Consider the following 22,989-nt stretch of genomic DNA (forward strand, 5'->3'; position numbering starts at 1 on the left):
ATCATACCATCAGGTCTCGGTATTCGGAGTATAAATTCTTATTTCCAATGTTGATGTGAGAAGATAAGAGATCATAAATCTTGTTCTATTTGAATATCTACCATTGATTCAGATGTAAACTTTTTCGAATATTTTTTAGCGCTAAGAATGTACATGACCCTTTGATCTATACGAACCTAAACTAATTTTTGTTTAAGACATATTTATTGGGTACGGATTCAGACTTGGAAATCCCGAATATCTCTCATGTATTATTTGTTCATATGGCTTGTAATGCTACAATTCATTTTACTGATTATTATTTTAGGTTCATCAACTTCGGTTTTGAATATTAAAAAAAAACTTTGATTTTGATTTCCAATTTATAAATTTTATAGATGTCTTAGTATTATTACTTTATTGTTTTGGCAACGATTGAAGTATTACTCTTGAGAAGAAATCAAAATAGCTAAAAACATGATGTTTAAGGTTTTTGCATATAGATTAAAAAATATATTTTTTTTGTTTATCTCTATACTGAAACATCATTTATTATATTTTTTTTTTGGCATCACATCATTTATTATATATGTAAATATGTTTTAGCTGATAATAAAACAATCTATAAAATATAAATAATATAAATGGTCACAACCATTAAAAACTAATTAATTTTGCATTTTAAGTTGAAAACATCATTTAGTTTAAAACAAAATTTTCTTCTCAAAACATCAAAAAAAAAACGTACGATTCAAGGTATTAAATATGTCCCCACAAAACAAACTATTTCCCGCGGCTTTACGTTGTCTCTTTCCAGTGACCTTCCTCTTCTCTTCTTAAACTCTAAAGACTTATAAATATCTCCACCAGCTTCTCCATAATCATCACAAGCATCACAACTCCAAAAACCGAAAAGCCAAATTATTCAAACTCAAATCAAATCAAGATGAAATGCATGGTAAAGAAGCTACTATGTTGCGGAGCCAAGAGCTTCTCCCAAAGAGCTAGATTACCGGAGGAAGGACGAGTCCGAGTTTATGTCGGAAACGACAGAGATACACAATGCAAGTTAGAGATGGATGCTGATTTCTTGACCCACCCATTGTTCGAAGATCTCCTTCGATTATCCGAAGAAGAGTTCGGTCACTCATACGACGGTGCTTTGAGGATCGCCTGCGAGATTCAAGTCTTCATGAACTTGATCCATTACCTTAAGTCCACGAGTCATTCTCCTCATTACATTGATGCATCTCATTATCTTCATTAATATTTATAGTGGTGATGATGGGAATAGAAGATAGTGTCCTTCTCACGTATGAGTACTTGATACTTCACATTATTCTTTGAAGATGATCTCTTCTTATCCTTCATTCTTCAACAAAGTTGGAAGATGTTCCACATTTTTTTTATTATTATTTATGATTTGGGAGTGAAAGCAAATGTAATTTCATCTCGATCTTTATTATTTTTCCTTCTTTTTTGGGAAATTGACAATACATTTTTTAATGTTGTAGGGTTTAGTTTTGTGGGTCAAAGTTATATGATGAACATTTGTTTTTGCCATTAAGTGACTTTATTCATTATTAAATTTATTCCATATACAGTTTACAGCTTCTTTTTTTTTTTTTTAACAAAGTGTAAAACAAAAGAAAAAACTACTTTTGATTTTTGGTTAATTATTTTAATTAATGGGACGTTCCATTGGATGAACAAATACTATATTTAATCACTAATCTGTTTCGGTCGCAAACTAGATTTTTGCAATATATTTGAGGTGTTCAGCTAAAAATAAATTATTTGTTTATGGTGAAGTTTTATGTAAGGGCTTTTGCATTGTCTTGGGAGGAAAGCAATAGAGAACTTTCCTTGAAACGTTTCAAAAGAATTAAAAAGAGATAACAGATGAAAGTTGCGAAATTAAATTAAATGAATTTACAGGTAATACAAGACTTTAGTAACAAGATGAATCATGAGGCTCCCACATGCCTAGGGACTATCAAGATAATTGTGCAGTCTCCTAAACCAATCATCAAAATGATGTATCCAACTGGCACATTTAAGACAAACTTAAATAAAAATTAATACTCTTTTTTTCCGTTTCAAAATTTAAGATTTTTAACTAAAAACACAAAAATTAAGAAATAACCACTTTTAAAAAGTTAAACGAATCATGAAAAGACTGTTTAATATAAATAATTATAAAATATGAAATTAATCTATAATTTACATAGAAACTTGAAAACATCATCGCCATATTTCACACGTATTTAAAATATTTTTAATATATAAACATGTCCTTACTAAATAGAATAATTCTCTAAAATGTCACATTTTTATTTTATTTTTGTATATAAAATATCAGCACTAGTTTTTTTTTTCATTAATACTATGAATTCAATATTAAATGAATCAAATCTATTTTAAAATAGAAGAAATATAAATCTTAAATTGGAAGTAGAGAACCAAAATATAATTTTCTAATTTTATTTGTAATTTATTTTGGTTGAATAAATATTTTTATACAAAGATTGTGGTACAATTGGGAAAATAAACTAGTGGTATTTTAAAAAAACTTAATAGTGTAATATTTTAGGGTATTTCTCTACTTTAAAAATATATTGTGAATTAAATTATAATAAATTATATATAGAGATTAGAAATTTTGAGATATGGTCGGTTCGGTAGTGAAAGGACACAATTTTATAGAAAAGTACCGGATGGAAAGTAATAATGAATTTACACGAATTTTCAAAATATACACTTATAAATAATTTTAAATTAAACTTATTTTTACAAGGAGTTATGATAAAAAGGTAAAATACGAAAATTATTTACTGAAATTATGAAAACATTTAAATTAAAAATATTATATAAAGAGTTACGATAAAACAACGCAAATAGCGTTTCAAGTCTGACTCAGACCACCCGGTCCAACCGGTTAACCTACGACCCAAACACTTTTCCGGTTTGGGTTTATTGCTAATACCCGCCAATTTCAAAACCGAAAAAATCTACAAAAACCCGCCATTAACCCGCGACCCAGTGAACTGGGTGGGTATGGGTTTTAGAAAAATTATTTGATTTTAGAATAAAAAAATAGAGTTTTACACTCTATTCAATTATTTTTAGAATTTTTTTTAATTTTTAGACTCATTTAATTTGATGTTTTAGATTTTGATTAAACTTCACAGTACCGTCTAAGGAGTATGAATGGAATGGTGAGAGAAATAACCGAGATTAGTTGTTTTGAATTCGCACTGTTTTCTTAGTTTATTTCCGTCAGTGGCGATTTCCTACTATGTTAATATTTGTTACGGTTTTAGACTTTTAGTTGGATTTAAAAATTTAATTTGAATCACTTTATTATTATTGTTAGACTTCATATTTTGTAAATATAGTATGATTATTTTTATTTTTATATTTATAAAAACTATATAATCTCTATGAATATTAAATAAGTTTTAATCAATTTGACCCGTGGTCGAACTCTGCGACGACTCAGAAGGTAGTCCGGTTCACAGTCCGGGTCGGGTTTAAAAACATTGACACAAACCTTAAAGATATTACTGAGATTGTTCTTATTATTTTTGATTCTAGTAAAGTGTAATATGTTACATATTATGATGATAAAACTATTGGAAGTTACAAATTTAACCATTCTGTCGTAGATTTGTTTTGTCGTAGAAAGAACTATTCATTTGGAATTTGTATGTGTGATCATGATATAAACACGAACATATAAAACATAAGTATATACACCATCAGTAATGTATAAATAAAAACATCATGTACAACACAAATTGTCATTGTTCTGGACCGTCATGTCAGTCTAGACAATGCTGAGGAACCATCTTACCACGTATAGAACCGTTAATATTCTCGCAAACCGCAGTGGAAGGACCATCCTCGAGTCCATTATGCTTTAGGTTAATGTCAATCAGTTCAACATTCTTACATGGAAAGCTCTTGCTACATTGCAGATTCACTGCCACTTTGTTTTTCGACGTTCCATATATATTCTTTAACTTAATGTCTTGGATCTGAACGTGAGACTCACCCTGAGACAAGGAAACACAAGTTATCTTTTGTTTTATTTTTTCTTGTGATGGAAAATAAAAAGCAAAGCTTGTTTCAAGCATGCATAGAATGTTAACCTTTTGTTCATGTTCACAAGGTGGGTGAGGACAATACTTCTGGTCGATGTTGATCGGTTTTCCAACGTCAATCATCTGAATATTCTCATATACGAAGTTAGAAACTAGGATCTTCGAAGCCGAAGATTCCCAAGTTTTTATCCGAATACCATCGCTTGTGCCGTTGAAAACTGTGTCTCTTACCGTTAAGTCCTTCACATCTTTCTCGTCTTTGTTCTTTCCTAAGCTTCCGACACTGATCCCATGTCCGGGACCACACTCGACGTTGGAGATATCGAGGTTAGTTGTCCCAGAGAGAATGGCAATACAATCGTCTCCGGTACCAATGTGTGTGTTCGAGATGTGAATGTTGCTACATGAACCCATTTTGATACCGTCGGTATTGGGGCTATCACCGGGAGCTGTTATAGTGATGCCGGTAATGTTGAAGTGATGGACGGAGAAGAAGTTAAAGTGTCCCATTTTGCTGTTGAGTGATGTTATGTCTTTGATTCTTGAGTTGTTCACAAATGCAAATCCCATAGTCTGTGAAATGTAGAAACAAAGAGTAGATACTTCAATTAAGTTGTGTATGATAAATATATAGGAATTATATTTATAATATAAAAATAATTGATCAAAATAATCTTTTTACCAGTGTATAAATGCCATATCACACATTTTGTAATACGCTTTCAATGTAAACAACAATCATATTTTTCAATGAAGCAATATAAAAAAAAAAAGTGTAAGAAGAAATGGTACCATAGCTAGTTTAGGACAATTGGTGTTTTTGTGGCAGTCATTGAGTGGCCAAGAGTGTTTCCCTTGGCCGTCAAGTGTACCGGAACCGGAAATAGAGAGATTGTTGATGTAGCGGAAGTTGATCCATGTGTCCAGCTTAATGTCCCTAGGGTTTGCAGGAGCCAATAAAGTTCCATCGATGACAAATTCAATAGGATTTTTGCATGGACCCACAAATTCTACCCCACCAAGGTAGAATGTTCCTTTCGGTACGTAGATTTTACTACTTCCACTTATCCTTGTGCATGCACGTTTCCATACGCTTGTGAATGCCTAGTTTTGTATGTGTTAAGAATGAGATAGGTTAATTATTGAACCAAAAAAAATCCATAGAAGTGAAAAAAGTTATTTATGGATTGTAATAATATTTATGGAATTTTTTCATCTAAAATTCTAATTGGTGATAAGCACAATAAAATATATATATTTTTTTTTTCCCAACCACACATGAATTAGAAGTTCATTCCTTGGTTGGTAATCAGAAGGAAAAAGGTTTACAATAATCTATATCTTTTTATATAAAGTTTATTATAACTTTCGATATAATATAGTTCCAAACATATTCTAAAATTCTTACCAAAATGCACTATAAACTAAGAAACAAAAGATTTATTGTTTATTTTATTAATTATAGCCGTGAAATTGACCAAAAATAAGTTCAATTTAACTGGTCCATATAATACCAATACATATATTGTTATATGGAATGTCAAGTATGTATGTATATCAAAATGTTTTTTCAACATATAGTAGATTGTTTATATTTATTTTGATATTGAATTGAGCTTAATTCAAAGTATTTGGAAAATAATATATATATATATATATATATATATATAGATTATTAACAAAATTATAAATATATATATATATATATATATATATATATATTAACAAAATTAAATAAATAACTAACTAACATTATATTAGGAAAGTTGTCGTGTACATACATTGGCATTATCAGTTTTTCCGTCTGGCTTTGAACCATGGCGTCGGACATTGAAAACCTTTGGTCTCATGGTCAGACGACTTGCAGCAACAACGAACAAGAGAGACAAACACAAAGCCTTAAACGCAGAAGCAATGAAGGACATCTTATGCTTTTGTTCAGGGGTATATGGAGATAGTTAAACAAATACCTTTTGTTTAACAATACTTTTTCTAAGACACAATGAGAAGTGTTTGCCCACTTTATTTATTTATATAGAGTTAACATGTCTCAAAGACTGTTAAAAGCACTTGATTATTGTTATTAATTAACGACTAAATTTGGGTTGTTTCTTTTGTAATGATGGTGATTGGTTAATATATTGTTATGGAGAATTTCGAGTGTGTATGGTTTATTTTTTATTCCCTCCTTTAAAACAGAATTTTAATTTTGGTGAATGTGCCAATCAGATTTACCAATAAATTGTTTTTTTTTTTGTATGAGTTTTAATTTCAATTGCATAAAACCAAAATTATTTTGGGGTGATTTTTCTATTTCAACGGATACGAAAATTTAGTATTTACTTTGTTTTGTTAACTTATATTTATTCAAACTTTTCATAAGATATGACGATTAAATTGCTAGCTAAACCCATTTGAATCACAAAAGATACTAGCTCCCTTACTCTAGTTGATGTTTTTTATTCACGAATCACAAAAGATACTCTAGTTGATGTTTAACCTTTCCATTATCAAACATCAGAAGTACACTGTCGTTCTAGGATATTACATAACTTGATTGGTTCATTCTTGCATTCTTTGCTAAAGTATCTGCTACATGGTTTACATTCCTTGAGATCTTCATAAAGCTAAATGTTCATCAGTCCTTGATCATCTGCAGAATGTCTCTGATATACTTAGAGACTGTAGTATGATCCCATCTTTGCAATGGATGTGCAGATTCTTTCACCTCTAATACTTTATAAAGATCCGCATTATCCCCAACAAAAGTAACATTAGAATAGCCCAGATTTTTGATTTGAAGAACTGCCATTCCTCATGCTTCTGCTTCGGCCTCCAGTGAGGAAATCGTTGGATAAATGGCCGCAGAACCTCTTATAACGAGTTTGGAAGACAATGGCAGACATCCGAAATCCTTACTTGTGTTGGCGATAGAAGAAGTGTAACTAGGATATATGGGATTGAATTTGAGTGGTAATGAGTGGTAGATAAATTCGTGAATATTTGTTACTACATATGTAATAGTCATTCGAAATTTTTAAAAATTCACGATTGAGCACAACGCGTAAACTATCTTTACAAGGTAGAGAGGCCATACTGCTATTAACTAAAGTCTGTTGAGAGGAACCCTGAGACTGTGTTGGTGAGGAGTTCTATTTGTTGTCCTGTCCGCATGAGATATCACTTGCGGCATTGTCATCCCCACCGATACTATGATCTCTGTTGCATCAAAACAACACCATATGAATCTGATCTTTCTCATAAAAAAAAAGTAGATGATGAAACGTAAAGAGATCAAGACTGACCTATTCCTTCTCGGATCGATAAATTTGGCCTTATGATTTCTTCGCTACTCACCAGAAACACATCTCCTATGTACAGATGATTCGTTGGCACATACACACTACATAACTCTTCTTCTCCATGGTCAGTCTGTTACAAAAAAACGCATGAAAGCAAGTAAGTAATTTACTTGGGTTTTACCATTTTTGTTGCTGAATAACTGACCTGAAGTGTCACCGATGATGTGATAAATCCAAATGCGTATTCACCAATACGAGGGTGACGAATAATTGCTACCTCTTTAAAGGCAGTAGTGTTTTGGTCTGATAACAAAAAATCAAAGGTTATTCCTTTACAAAGGACACGAAAAAAAGGCAAACAGCATAGCAACATAAAAATGTTACTTGTGGATTCAAATCATTGTGTCTGATTCCACATGAATATGCTTGCATGTTTTTGCTAGAAAAAAAAGACAAGCTTCTTTACGTGATTCCTTGCACTTTTACATATATTTGGAGAAAAGGGGAAGAATTGACCAGAGATATTTGGATGTGAGAAAGAGCTAAAGCAGGGAAACTGGTGAAGAGAAAGAAACAGTACACAGTCTTACCCGGAGAAATAGCAGTGCTAATTTGTTTAGAAGCTGAATATATGTGCTTCACAAAGGGCATTCGCCTTATAAACTGCTCCCCAAGCCAGAAAACCGTAGAACCCAGCCACGACGAAGCAAATATTCCAACAAAGAAAGTGAAAAGTACAGATGTAATGAACCCAAGTCCTGCAACATACAAAAAATAATTAAAAGATGTAGTTCAAGATAGATATTGATATCTGATATTTGATCTCTTTGTAAACTTAGGAAACTTTCAAATAGAGATGAACCTAAATGTTTCAGTTTACCAGATACATTATCACATACCACTAACTCTAGCAGTAAGAACAAATCCTGACTCCTAATCTTTTAAGATATCTTAGACTTCACATACGATATTTCTACATCAAGTTTTACTAAAGTACATAACATTACCATACAAGTTAGAAGAAGTTCAATGCATACATAAGCTAGGCGGAATAATCTTAATTATCTTTCCAGTCTTACCAAATATGTCAACACCAAGGTTCTCGTATATCGGACTGAAGAACCCATCAACGAACTGGATAAACCACCAAGTGATGAGGAATGTAACAGCAACAGGAAAGAGTACGACACTACCACACAACACCCAATATGAAAAATACAGTTAGTCTCCAATAATACAAAGATTTCAATCATGAGTAAGAAAATAAAAAAGTGCTAAGAGTGATTTACAATCCAGTCATAAACTTCTTAGACACCCAACTCTGTAGAACCCCATAACAAGCCTGCTCAAATACAAAAGAGAAAACATGTAAGTATCTCAATATAAATTGAATCCAACACAAATAGATAGAAGTTAATCTGCTTAAACCTCTAAAGCTTATACTGAAATGTTACAATGAATTTTACAATTCGGAGTTTTCTTCGGAAAACCAGAGCTATAACCCTAAATTTCTCAACGAATTCACAAAGGTGTCTATAAGATAGTTAAAGTTTACTCGAGCTTCTATCAAAAAACGTCTCTTTAACAGCTAAAATGACTCGATTCATCCAAAATTTCACAACGATCTTCACATTTTCCACTAAAACATCATCAGTGACATATAAGATAGCTAAAATTCAACTTCAAGAGCAACCAAATCGAAAAATTCTTTTACAATTCTCAACTCAAACTTAGTAACGAGTGAGCATAGAAACTTTAGCTCACAGGCTCGATAAAATCGGAGCAGGTTTCGGGAGAGACAAGTACCTTGCGAGTAGAAGAATTAGGAGAGTTAGGAGGAGACTTGGGAGCATCTTCGGGGTCTTGGTGAGGAGTGAGTCCTTGACTCAGCGAACTCGTCGTAGCTTCTTTGTCTTCCGCCATTTTCTCCGGCGAGGAGGTTGAAATTGGTTAGTCTGGTTTAGTCGGACCAGATCTCCGATTTTGTTTGACCCTTTAGAGGATTTTTTGGGTCTACTCTGACCTTTACGTAAGCTATACTCAGTTTCATCATATGATCCAACGATTTAACTAGGCCTGGGAGTTCGGCTAAACCGGGTTGTTCGGGTCGGGTTATTCGGTTTGAGAGAAATTCGGTTTTTTGAAAATCCCACCGAATAGACCCGAATTGAAATTCGGTTCGGGTCGGTTCGATAGTCGGTTTGTTCGGGTCGGTTATTAGCTAAAATTTAAGTTCCGAACATGAGCCGGATTTTTTATTTTTCCGGTTTATTCGGTTTTTATTTCGGTTTACATATTAAACAATTAAACAATTACTCAATTAGAAACACAAATCTAATAAAACTAAACCATTACAAATAATACAAAAGCCCAATACAATTAACAAAACCCAACATACAATCAAAAGCCCAATCCAATAAATTTTTTAGGGTTTTGCAAAGAAATGAGCTGAGCGGCTGCGGCTCTGGCTGTAACTGTGACGGCCACGGTGAAAACCACGGCGAACTCCGACCGTCCGGCGTCCTATTCCAACTTTTTAAGCGAGATTGCATTGAATGAGGTTGATGAGTATGTTTCTCGCATTCTCACTGTAATAAGAAAGAAAACAACTAAATCAATGAAATAAATACGATGTCTAAGATCTAGAACTTGAAAGAACAACACTACGAAAAAATCAAGTAACACCAATAATCAAATCCCAACACAAACCTCACGTCGGTAAACTTCATGGAAGGCTGAGACGAAAACGAAGAAGATTAAGATGTAGAAGAGTTTAGAAGAGAAGGAAGGAGAAGAAGAGAGAGGAAAGAAGAAGAAGGAAGATCGTAAGGAGAGGAGGAGAGTGGAAAAAGAAGGATCGTAAAGGAGAGGAGAAGAGGAGGAGAAGAGATGAAATGAATTAGATCTAGGGTTTTATCTTTTTATACCATGTTCCCTTAAACCGAAGTAACCGATCGGTAACCGATTACCGAACCGACCCGAACCGACATCCGATTGCCCAAATTAATTTTGCCGTTCGGTTTGGTCTAATCTCTTCGGTCTAAGCCGATAACCGAAAATTTCGGGTTGATCGGGTCGGTTTGATCGGTTTATTCCGAACTCCCAGGCCTAGATTTAACATTGAAACACGTCATCCATTTTCTTTTCCAAAAAGTTATCCATTTTTTCTTTTTCTAAATACTAAATTTAATTCTCTTTTGTAATTCAAACAAAATGAATCGAATTTGTAACCGAAGTAAATTAATTGACTACAGTTTTGAATACATAAAATTCAATGTGAACTTTTAAACTGTGAATCTGAATTAATTATCACGACTTCTTCCAAAATTTTTGATGAAACAGGACATGAGCGATTATTTGTTATCTGGCATGGCATTTTATAATCTGAATGCCACTGTGAAAAAAATAGTTCGAGATTGTTGTTTGTCTCTGGTTTGCGAATCTCAACATAAACTATGGTGATGGAGACGAAGACAAAGACAGTGATTGATCAAAAGAGCAAAGAGAGAAGAGTGATCCATGGAAAAAAAAAAAAAAGATCTATGATGGAGAAGAAGAGATTTAGGGATTTAATGATGATGGTAGAGAAAAAGAGGAGAAGAAAAATAAAAAAAATCTAGAGGAAGAAGATTATGTAGAGAAGATAAAAATATGTGGTTGGGTTAACAAAAGAAATGTCAAGGGTACGTAATTTATGGTTTAGGTTAAGAATTTTTGGTCTTTCTCTATATATCTATATATACATTTTTGGATCACAATTAGCAAATAAATCCTGAAGTTGAGAAGTATTTACAATGACATGCCATTAGCATTAATTATTTAGATTTGTTTTATTTAAGTAAAGATTTTTAATTGAAATTCATTTCTCATATATTTAGCAAAAGTCTCTACAAAATCTTTCCTTATCTATTTAAGTAAAGATTTTGAAATCAAATATGTTCTCAACAATTTACCAAAAATCTCTACACAATCTTTTTAAAAATCTCGACTTAGTTAACTTCTGATTTTTATCTGCAAAAAAAAAATTAATTGTAACGAGTGATGTAAAAATCGGGAATGTTGATACTATAATTTCTTACACTTCTTTTTTTTTTCATATAATGAAAATTATTTTTTAGGGATATTTTCTTAAAACCTCTAAACAAAACAAAGAGTTTCAAAAGATAGCTTCTCTTTTGGCGGGTCGACCCGCAAATCCGCAACTCTCTACGGGCTTATCCGCATGAACCTGCGACTAGTAGTGGATAAAAATATTATTCAAAAAAAATAACAAATGATGTTTAATTTTACGGGACGGGGTTATATGGTGCAACGGGTTTAGATCAATATTAATATTAAACAATATTAAACAATATACGATGGATGAAATCCTAGAATTAAAAATCAAAATTTAATTATAAAATCAGAAACACTAAACAAAATAAACAATATTAACAAAACAAATACAACTTAAAATTTTGCAAAATAATTTTTTAGTTGTAAAAAAATCGACCCGCGGTGTACCGCGGGGTAAAATCTAGATTTGGAAGTTTAAGGAAGAAAAATCTTTTTTTAAAATAATAGCTCCGCGGTGTACCGCAAGACAAATCTTTCTCTTAAACTGAGGCAAGAAGAAGAAGAAAGCCAAATGTCGTTTAAGTGTATATAACTATATATAGATATACCATTTAAACCTAAAACACAATTAATATACTCAAAACTATTAATATAGATATATGGATGGTACATTTATAAAATAGGTCGAAATATTATATTATACTCTCTATTAATAAACAAAACTAATTATATTTAGATTTTTTAAAAAAAAATTATAGCTCCGCGGTGTACCGCGGGTTCAAATCTAGTTTTAATTTAAAAGAAAATAAAAAAATAAAATTAAAATATAAGGGTGGCATATAGATTACTTTTATGAAGAAAGTGGCATTAGAGACATTCTTCCTAATGATTAAATAGAAGCACTTATTTATTTGGTCCATTTGCCCAAATAAGCTCTTCTAATTAAAATGTGTGTTTATATTATAGTTTATAATCCAACAATTTGCATCACAACACGTATAAGTGGGCGTTCGGGTTGGTTCAGGTATTTTGAGTTTTCGGATATTCGCGTTTAGAGGTGTAGGATCCATTCGGATTTTTTTAGATTTCGGGTTCAGATTGGGATCGGATCGGATATTTTGGATTCAGATCGGATATTTCGGATTCGGTTTAGATTACCCGAATTTTTCAAAATGCAAAATTTTAGAATCAAATATAAACAAATTACTCGAAAACACATAAAAACCGTGAAGATTTTTATCCAAATTTACTCAAAAGTAGATTAAATACCCTAAAATATTTAAAATATCCAAAAATTCGAATATTTTAGAAACATAGGTTATTACAAATATAAAATATTTATGATATATTATTACTATGTATTTAAATTGTGGATATGATCGGGTATCTGTTAGGATTCGGGTTCAGGTCGGGTTCCGGTTCGGGTTTTGCCAACACGTCATCCATTTGTAAAACCAAAAATCAACACCGTTTTTTTCTTTACTTTCTTTTTGGCAAAATAACAATTTTATGTAGTACTTTAGAAGTAACATAGTCATATACAAGCTTCTTTGCTCAAAAAAAAAAAAAAAAAAAAGTCATATACAAGCTTCAAATTAACTATGATGGTATATAGGCCCTGTTCTTTTGTGAGTCGCTATATGAGCAACTGCGACTAAAAAAAGGCATGGACGGAATCGTAACCGTACAAAAGAACAGCTGCCACTGTAAAAAAGAATCGCCGTTAGTGTTGAATGAGTTGCCGCTGCTGTCACTTGAAATTTCAGCGACTCCTCTCTCTCCCAGTGACACCTTTTTCTCTCTCCAGCGACACTTCTCTCATCAACGTTTTGCCTCTGCTATCGTCGTTTTGCTTTGTTGATCGCCGCCGCCGTCGTCGTTTTGATCTGTCGCTGAGATGGTCGTTGGCGACTCTCCTCCGAACACGGCCATAATATGTTAACTTAAATTCAGAAATCTCTCTAAAATATCGAAGAATAACTCATTATCCAAACACTTTCCATACCTATCAAAGGCGCATTTGCTTATGCTTCAAGCTCTTCAATGGCCTTCTGGCATGAATGATCTTGAAGCACTAGCTCATTGGCTCACACAAACTTTCATTTCTCATACACTTGCAGCCATTAGTCACGACATTGTTGGTTGCGTCCACATCAAGGCAAAATGAAGTTTGTTACTTGTTGTCGAAGATAAATGCATCCTAGAGGCAGAGTCAGTTTGCCATTTCGAACCAGGTCCCGAGCAACCCGTCCGAGTCATTTTAACTAGGTTTTCTGGTCCGCTGCTCTGTAAACACAAAGGCTGGTCTTTGATTCTTAGGGCTTTCATAATGTAGATCCATGGTTCGGAACTATTGCATGGACCAACTGTGACTTTTCTCAGGTCATTGAGATATCATATCATACTAGGCAGAGTCTGGTTAACGGATCCAAAACCAGATTGTAATCGTCGGTTCGAGGACCCGGTCCTAGTAAACCATATAATTTCAAAAGTTAGATTTTTTAAAACAAAATGTTTTGGCAAAATCTTGTAATTTTCGCGAATATTCACCCTGAAGCGTAGATTGAAGAAGAGAGATCTTTTCTAAGAAACTCGATTTCCGAACACTAATCCAATCGGAATCCAACACACTGTAGTTTTCAGTCATTCCGACCATACCTTGTATTAAGTATATAGCTTCCAGTAAGCGCCCAAATCGACCAATCCACGTCATTTTCAGCTGTCCAGCCAGTTAAACACCCAAAATACCGGTCATCATTAGCGTTTATTTCTCTTTTATCCATACCGAATTCGCTGAGGAACAACGGAAACCCTTGGTTAAGGAGAAAACCGCCACTGTTTCTTTCCGGTTTAGAACCTGGCCGCAGTTATTGTTAGGGGTATTGACCTCCCAATGGCTCCCATGAGTTTTTGTCACTGAAAGAATACCAATGCAGCTCAAAGACGAGTTTTCCGGTGAAGGATAGGTTTACAGGTAGACACCTAACGAAGGAGAGGTCGGTGTCAAAGGTGAGACCGGACAGGATTACAAGTACGTTCTTGTTTGCTGAGTGAACTGCTTCCGCTCCTTGTTGCATATACCTACGTACATTGATATTTTTTTTCTTAAAACACAATGTATTATCAATGTAATGGAAAGTCCCACAAAGAAAACATGGTACTAGTATTCAACTATATATAACCTTTACGTTTTGTTAAAAAAAAACTATAAACTTTACTTTTTGTTTTAAAAAAAAACTCTTCGACTCATTGAAGACCCCGGAAAAGCGTTGAATTGTGGAAAATTATTTTCATTAGAAAAATTTATTATTGTGTTAGAAGCATGGCATTCAGATTTTTAAAAGTAATAAAAATTTTATAAATAATTTTAACGCACTACGTTATTTAATTAACCTATTTAAAAAATATCACACTTTGAAAGAAATTTTTTTTAGAATTTCTCGCCTACCAAAAAAAAAAAAAATTTATAATTTCTCGGACTAACAAAAGAAGAGAAACTTAAAAGATATTTCTATGCGATAAAACTTATTATTAATATACATATTTTTATGCAATAGACTTATTATTAATATATATATATATATGTATATATGATAGGCTAATTAATGGGATTATTGTTGATTTTGCCATTTTTCATAAAAATCTTTTGAAATTGCCATTTTTACTAAAATTTTACGGATATGCCATTTTCTAACACTTAAAAATATACGTATTTCGGATTTTTTTTTTGGTAAACAAAATACTAAACCCTAAGAACAACCACAACCGACTAAACCTAAACATAACGAATAAAACGCATGTTAAATCATATTTCCGTAGACTGAAAAAGGGCAAAATCCATAAACTATTCAAAAAAGGGCAAAATCCACAAATGCCATCGCAAATCCATAATTGATTCCTAATTAATAGTGTTCCCGTACTTGAACCAATCGTTCACGTTTTGTTTAGGCCCTGTAAGTTCATTCCTTAGACTCATGCCAACAACATTAGAGACACCGTCGAAGGTCGCAGTCATTTTACTCAAAGCGGCGGCCCAAACGGTGGGATCAAAGAACTTGTCACCGGAAAAATCATTACCGTCGTTGTCGGCACAGCACCACCCTGGTTTGGTTAAGTGGTTGTCTAATATCACCATCACATCGTTACTTTCTAATTAATGTAGTAACCACCATCTGCAAAAAAAGTAAAACAGGAGTATAGCATTATTCATATTTTCATTCACATTTCAATATTCACTCCTTTCTATTGTAAGTTTTTTTTTGTTTTGCTTTTTTTCTATTGTAAGATTATATTGTAGTTTCGGTTAAGATTGGTGATTTTAGTTTTATCACAGTGGTTTTCAATATTTTCATGGCATGTAATATATTCCATTTGTTTATTTGGATGAGTTTTGTTATACACCCAAGATTTTTCAGTTGTTTTTTTCATTATATTACTTAAGTATTAATAAAATTAGCAGAGCAAGTCCTTGTGAATAAATTAGTTTACTTGAACAGAAAAGGAAAAAGGCCAAACAAAGGTCACGAGTGTTATGTGTTCTGAAAGTTACATTAACTTCAGTTACGCACTACCAAACAATCTTTAATTAAGAAATTACCTAATGACATATTTTCAGCACAGACCGTACCTGAATAAGTGATTATGTTTATCTTTATTTCAGAAACAAATAATAGCTAACTACGACGGATTTTATAAAAATATTCAACCAAGCGCCAACTAAAATTGATTATGGATTATATATGTAAATGTAAACTTTCCTTCAAGAATTGACGTGTTATTTAGTCAGATTGGTTCTTCAACAATTTCAGTTCGTGTCATAGTTCGATAAGCAACATTGAAACTTGAAACACCGTTCTTCTATCAATGTTACTAGAAAATACATAGAATTTTTAAATATTATTAAACCCTTTATCAAAAAAAAAGAAGTTTTAGTTACTTATTAAAACTAACTTAACTTCAAAAATAAGTTAAATACAGATACATTTAAAAGTCTAAGGATATAGTTCCTTAGAATTTAAAACATAAGTCCATCTACCTCAACAAAGCTTATAACTGAAACTGTGAAACACACTACTATCTTTGGAGTCAAGAGAGTGGAGATATTATAAGAATACAATGAAAGCTTCAATGAGGGAGAGATCAATAATGGAGGGGTTGTTAGTTTTGAAGCCAACAATGTCATCATTAAGACCAAAGCTTTGAAAAGATTGTCTCACTGTGACATTATAAGCCAATGTCTCATTAGTCATCAAATCTGACGGCCAAGTTAACCTAACACAATTGAAACTCATTTCCACTATCTTCTTGGCCACTGCGTCCACCGGTTGCTTAGCTTGCTTAGTCCTTTCGCCACCACAGGCTGGAGGCAGGCCCAGCCCGAGGCGGAAGCCCAGCAATCAAATGTTTTAGGCATCACAAAATATTATAATTTTGGGGGCATCATATTTAAGAAAACTCCTTATAACGAGCAGTTTATGTAATGTTATATTGGTCAAGATGTTGTGTGTTTGATTCCCTCTATTAGTTTTGTTAACTCTTTTAAATATTGATGGGCCAAAAAAAATTTGTTTCTTTAGGCAGCCCACACTTCTAGGCCGGCCCTGGCTGGAGGTGCGATGACCAGCTTGTACACATTAGCTTTGCCCTTTGACCGTTCTCATCTACAATCCAACGAGAGCTTGTAGAGAGAGGATAGGTCATGTTTTGGATGGTGGGTTGTGCAATGAATGAGAAAAGGAAACAGAAAAATGTGAAAATGCAGAACATATGTTTTGGCTTTTTTTGTTATCATTTCGTTTATGAAGTTGTGTTTGATTTTTTTCTTTGTGTGTTGAAGACTCATTTTGACCATAGTCTTATTAATCGAAAGATAGGGGGTTGAGGAGTAAAATGTCTATGCCATGGTAATTTTTGTTCTTCCCTTATTATTCGTATATCATAAAATATATATATATATATAAGGTACGTAATTAACATTTACTTTAATAATAGGAGTCGTAAAATGGGAGTTAACAAAACAATTTAACATTTAACATCAATACAATAAAACTACTAAGAGACTCTCCAAATATGACACCTCAGCTTTTCTGTGCATCCTGAAACTGACACATCAGTTAAATGACTTCACCAATCAAAATATAACAAATAATACAGCTCAACTTAAAATTTGCCAAGGTGGAGACATTGTTCTCTTCTCTCCGATGATAGACTCGATTTCATCTTTGTAAACACAATTCTTCCCAAAATAACGAAATTTTTTCTCTCCTTGCATCTTCTTCCATATCTGTGACGAGAAACTTTGCAAATTATGGGTTGATGTAAATTTCCCTTAAGGAATTAAAAAATATTTTTTTCGACATCTTCGGTTTCGACGATTGCACAATGTCCAGACAACTTTGATTTGTTCTGGTCTGATCCAACTACTTTGAGTTGCCAGGTAACGGAATGAGCTAATGTAGATTCGAAGCTAATGTAGTTCCTCTGGGCAAAGTAGCTGAATTTCTTGTCCAGCATCATCTGCCCCAAATTGGATATTTGCTGGGTTTCATTAGAATTTAAGGTTTCATTTCTTTCTTTATTTTAATGAAAAGAAGGTTTTATTTCTCCAACATGTTTTGATCTTTAAGCTTCTATACTATCTCCGACTATGTTCGTATCTTAGGGTCTTTACCTTTTTGGTTCAAATTCGTCCAAGTAGTAGACCAGGTGTTTGTGGAAATGCCGCAGAGAATTAATATGTTTACGACTCTTAGTAAAGTTTATTAGTCCTAGATAGGACAAAACATGAGAAAAATAGTAGAAGCTAATCTAAGGAATTGGTTTTAGGTTATGTGAGCTCCATAAGTTCATGAAATGATCAATTCCATAATACAATCATCTCTAAATAACGATTGTGGCATATATTTTACACATACTTTCTCTACCCCCATTGTTGTTTGATCCGGAACTACAAACAATTCATTTGTGATAAATCTAAGACACTCATTCGTTACTAATTGTATGTTCATCCTTGATGTTAATGTAATGAATTGTTCTCAATATTCGACAGTGTTCGGTTATTAGTGATGTTTTGTTTCACTTTCTTGCAGCAACTTGATCATATGCAAGTGGAAGAGGTAGAGACTACAATTTATTTGGTGATGATGACTTCAGAAAAGCATGGGAGGAAATAGGGGATAATAATAGTCTGTGGTGAGGAAGTGAAGACGAAGGCGATGATAATACAAAACAAGAAAGTGGAAGAATCCGCCTTGAAAATGGGGAATAAAAAAGCTAGACAACAAGTTAGAGATAGCTCCGATCTAATTGATGCAAGTGATAGTGATGAATTATACAGTGTTTTGTCAGGAAGTGTGACGTGACTAGCAATGAAGGTGATGATGACGACGATATTCCAACAGAGCCATGGCCGAATGAGGCATCTGATAAATACATAGAGAAGTTGTTTTAGTTTAAGGAGAAGCCAAAGTATAGAAAATCTAAGAGTTGTTGAAATCTGAGAATGAACCCAAGAAGCTTTCACCTGGTAAAAAGGCGAGGAATCTTGCTGTTAAGAAGCACTGAAGAAACTGAACAAAGGGCCTGACGGGCGTTACCCAAACGTGTGGGAAGTAATGAGTGATGTTGACATTCTGATTGGAGCTTCGATTTATGAAGATTCACGATACGATTTATTACACTCAATTGGTAGAGATTGAAATCGTGTTGAGTTTGGAGATAAAGAGAACCAGAACGAGAAGGATCAAAAGGTTCGAAACACTTTATCTTACCGACAATTTTAGCTGTTTACAAGATCAATCCATCGCCAAGGAAGAAGATCTTGTAGGATAAAAACGAAGAGTCTCGATCCTTTCACAAAACTCATCATCATGTTTGGTCATCTGTCTCATTTTGTGATGTATAACGAGCATAATTGGGAAAGATGAAGATCATGAGCAGATTTGCATCCATAAAAAGAAGCAGCTTGATGGTACAAGCTTCAAGATCAGCCCTCTCCCTCCTTCTGTGTCTTACACATTACATGTGTTTGAGTTTAATCAAGTGGATCCTTTGTTGGCACCTTATGATTCAACGAAGAATTACATGTCAAAAAAAAAAAAAAAAAAGAAAAAAAAGAATTACATGTCAACAAGGCCCCAATTTCATTTCAACTATAGCATCATTTTAATGAGTGTAGGAATCTTGATAAGATTTTTTTCCTTTTCTGAAAACGTTTCTGCTCATTATAATTTATTGATCTTATGTTTTTGGTGGATCACTAAGTTTCAATAGGATCGTGTATGCAATATGTAAAGCTACTGAGATTTGGTGTTAGTCATTCATATAGTTTGAAATATGAATTTAGTACATTTTGTTGTTTATTATATGTTTTTGTCCTATGATGGTTACTATGCACTAACTTGGACTGGAGCGATAAAATATGAATTGCGAGTGAAAGGACCAATGAGAATGGCATAACTCATTTGAAATGGTTCAGTGTTAAATATTACATCAAAGTTAAATATACAATATTGATTAAGTATTGACATTTTAAAATTAAAGTATTGATTATTTGTCTAAATTAGAGTTAAAACACAATTTAAGAAAAATACCCGCAGCATAGCGCGGGTTTTAAACCTAGTTTACCTTAATAATATTAGTTAGCTTCTCTTCTATATTAGAAAACCTAAAATACATAGCTAAGTTTCTATCTAAACTATTTATGAAAAATCTCATAAAACTAAATTTCATCATAATACCAAATTCTAAATTTACATAACTATCTACAAAAATATCACACATAATGTCGATACCTGTCAAAATACTAACATACGTGTAATGGTTCCATCAGTGCCGGTCCGGCATTTGCGAGTGCCCTGCGCAAAACTTCTTTTTTTTTTTTGCTTCTTTCTTATACTACAAAAACCATAAACGAATCATTATCGGATTTACAGCTTTTTTAAAAACCAATTTGCAAAAGACGAAAGGAAAACCTATAGCATCGAATATCATGTATCATGTAACCAAGTTCAAAGAAGAAGAAACTATAGTGTCTGATTTTTTTTTATTCAATCAAGGTTTTAGGGGTTTTTTTTTTGTTTTTTTATTAAATCAAAATATTAGTGTTAAAGATAAAACTAGTTTGTCTCTTCAAGTTCATATTATTTTTTTAAAAGACTCTACAGAATAAATTTATAGTTTTTGTAATATACCCAAAACTTAACAAAACTTGAGGTCCCAATCGTTAGCTTCACTTGCTTGGCCTCTGCGTTAGACCTGGGTTCCGTGACTTCCGTCTAAAATTCTTGTGAGTATCTAAAGATGAAATAGTATTTTCAGCACCGCCTAACCAATAGAATCAAATATTCAAATCAAATAATAAGTATTTATTCAAACAACATATCAAATTAAGTCGGAATAAAAAAAACATATCAAATTAAGTTTAATTATATATACGAAGTTGGTTTCCCATGTTAATACTTTTAATAATCCATATTTGAACCATTTTTCGATTTGTGAGCACTATTCTTGTGCATATTTGTTTCTTTATTGCTTGGTCAAATATGGAAAAAACCTTCATATAACATGTAAAGACTGATTGGCAACATGCATGGTGCATGAGTGTATCCAAGTTCCAAGTCTCATAGCAACTATCCTTTTCTTTATTATGAATGGCATACAATTTTTTTTTATTATTATTCTACTTAAATTGTGAAGCCGCATATTTATTATTATTATTATTATTAAGAGAATCTGATTAAGGATATTTCATCCTATACTATTATTTGGGGAGTGAGTACAAAATAGAAGTAACCTTGCTTTTGTAAGTTGTTAAATTAGAATATCATTGGAGATAAAAATTTAAAAAATAAATTAATTTATTTGATTAAGGATAAATAAGTCAAATACTTAATTTAATTAATTAAATAATAAAAACGAAAATACATTTTTAATTAAAAAAATGACCAATCAAAATGAATATATATATATATATATATATATAAGATTTGATATCTAACTTACCATATTAATTTGTTATTAATCATTTTACTTCACCTCTCATCTTTATATGATTCTATTTTTGTAAAAAATAAATCATCATATCATCCATATAATTAAAAAAATAGATTTTTTTCCGCATATGCAATGATTTGACTTTTTAAAAACGAATATAAATTGTTCAATCTATAAAAGAAAAAAATGTAACAGGTCAAAATTTCAGACTTGAGTAACTAGGTCAGAATTTGACTATTTATTTTCAATTTCATTCATTTATTTTTTTGAAACGTATAATTTTATATACTACGATAAGAAAATTAAATATTTTAATTTAGAACATTGAAAAATAGTTTTACTTGATAATTTTAAATAATATCATCAATACTTAATAGATCAAAGTTAAAAATTATAAATACTCTAACTTAATTTGTTTTAAACAAATATATTTCAAATATTTATAATAGGCGGGTTCAATATAATTTATTATATGATGGAATAAATTATGGTCCTTATAACTATTTGAATATTTATATTTGATTTCATAATTTTATATACTACAATAAAAAAAATCTAATATTTTAATTTGGAACATATTAAAATAGTTTAATATAATATTTGAAAGATTATCATAAATATTTAATAGATTAAAAAGATAAAAAAAATTATAAATACTCTAATTTGATTTATTAAAATAGATATATTTAAAATATTTACAGCATTCAGTGAGTTAAATGTAATGTATTATATGATAGAAAGAGTAATGATTGTTATAACAGATAACATGTTAATATCATATGATGAGATGAGCTAAATAAGGTTTGTAAGGTTTGACACCTCTAAATATTTGAAATTTTGATTTTGCAAGCGATTTTGAAAATAATGAATGTTAGATGGTGCACGCAATATTTTCATTGGGTAACTAAAATAAAAATATAGACTTCATGCACGGGTTGAATTTGGTATCATTATTATACCAAAAATATGTTTATAACTTATTCGATTATGCGAATAATTGCTAGATTCTGTAATTATCTCAAACAAATCTTTATTTCAACAATCAAAGAATTACAAATTGAAAAGGGAATTTTCTAAATTAATTCAAAATAATAGCTAACTTCCTTAATTAATTCAAAATAATCTACGTTTTAGATGAGATTCATTTATGATATTTTGATTTTTGATCTAACTGAATTATACACAATCTGATTTTGTGGTTGTTCACGTAAATTAACTCATTGTTCAAACAATATTAATTTTTAAAAATAATATTATTTTTTTTTATATCTTAAATTTTTTTTTGTAATTAAGTATTATATAATAAAAATATATTTATTCTAATATTATATATAGGGAGTGACAAAAAAATTAATATTTGTTCACTTACTACTATAAGTCTATAATATATCAAAACTTTATTATAAAATATATAATAAATAAATTTTGTACTAAATAAAATTCAACCCGTTTTATCTAATATAGTTTTAATTTTAGGTCATTTTCCTATTTCCGTTTGCATAATATATATATATATATATAATATTTTGTTTGATTAATTGATTTAATAAAGG

The 22,989-nt window shown here is 31.7% G+C and overlaps 3 protein-coding genes, 1 long non-coding RNA gene and 2 pseudogenes across 4 annotated transcripts; 2 read left to right on the forward strand and 4 right to left on the reverse strand.

Moving 5' to 3' along the window:
• The first annotated feature begins 718 nt into the window (after positions 1–718).
• LOC9327314 (auxin-responsive protein SAUR71) lies at positions 719–1,546 on the forward strand. The gene has a single exon (XM_002891206.2). It carries the CDS (start codon positions 926–928, stop codon positions 1,244–1,246), a length of 321 nt encoding a protein of 106 aa, XP_002891252.2. The 5' UTR covers positions 719–925; the 3' UTR covers positions 1,247–1,546.
• A 1,903-nt stretch (positions 1,547–3,449) lies between these two features.
• LOC9327315 (exopolygalacturonase) lies at positions 3,450–6,324 on the reverse strand. The gene is made up of 4 exons (XM_002893894.2): positions 5,867–6,324; positions 4,878–5,189; positions 4,134–4,658; positions 3,450–4,037 (listed from the first exon to the last, which is right to left on the reverse strand). Exons 1-4 carry the CDS (start codon positions 6,008–6,010, stop codon positions 3,804–3,806), a joined length of 1,215 nt encoding a protein of 404 aa, XP_002893940.1. The 5' UTR covers positions 6,011–6,324; the 3' UTR covers positions 3,450–3,803.
• Positions 6,325–7,050: 726 nt separating this feature from the next.
• On the reverse strand, positions 7,051–9,420 carry LOC9330002 (protein LIKE COV 2). Its single transcript, XM_002893895.2, has 7 exons — positions 9,194–9,420; positions 8,677–8,729; positions 8,467–8,576; positions 7,978–8,145; positions 7,593–7,690; positions 7,391–7,517; positions 7,051–7,304 (listed from the first exon to the last, which is right to left on the reverse strand). Exons 1-7 carry the CDS (start codon positions 9,308–9,310, stop codon positions 7,192–7,194), a joined length of 786 nt encoding a protein of 261 aa, XP_002893941.1. The 5' UTR covers positions 9,311–9,420; the 3' UTR covers positions 7,051–7,191.
• Positions 9,421–9,683: 263 nt separating this feature from the next.
• On the reverse strand, positions 9,684–10,254 carry LOC110225120. Its single transcript, XR_002329521.1, has 2 exons — positions 10,097–10,254; positions 9,684–9,975 (listed from the first exon to the last, which is right to left on the reverse strand). It is a non-coding gene; the product is annotated as an uncharacterized LOC110225120 (long non-coding RNA).
• A 2,492-nt stretch (positions 10,255–12,746) lies between these two features.
• Positions 12,747–17,143, reverse strand: LOC9330003 (annotated as a pseudogene).
• A 1,399-nt stretch (positions 17,144–18,542) lies between these two features.
• On the forward strand, positions 18,543–19,695 carry LOC110224426 (annotated as a pseudogene).
• Positions 19,696–22,989: the final 3,294 nt, after the last annotated feature.

Source organism: Arabidopsis lyrata (assembly GCF_000004255.2).
Source record: "Arabidopsis lyrata subsp. lyrata unplaced genomic scaffold ARALYscaffold_1, whole genome shotgun sequence".
In the NCBI taxonomy this organism is placed as follows: Eukaryota; Viridiplantae; Streptophyta; class Magnoliopsida; order Brassicales; family Brassicaceae; genus Arabidopsis; species Arabidopsis lyrata.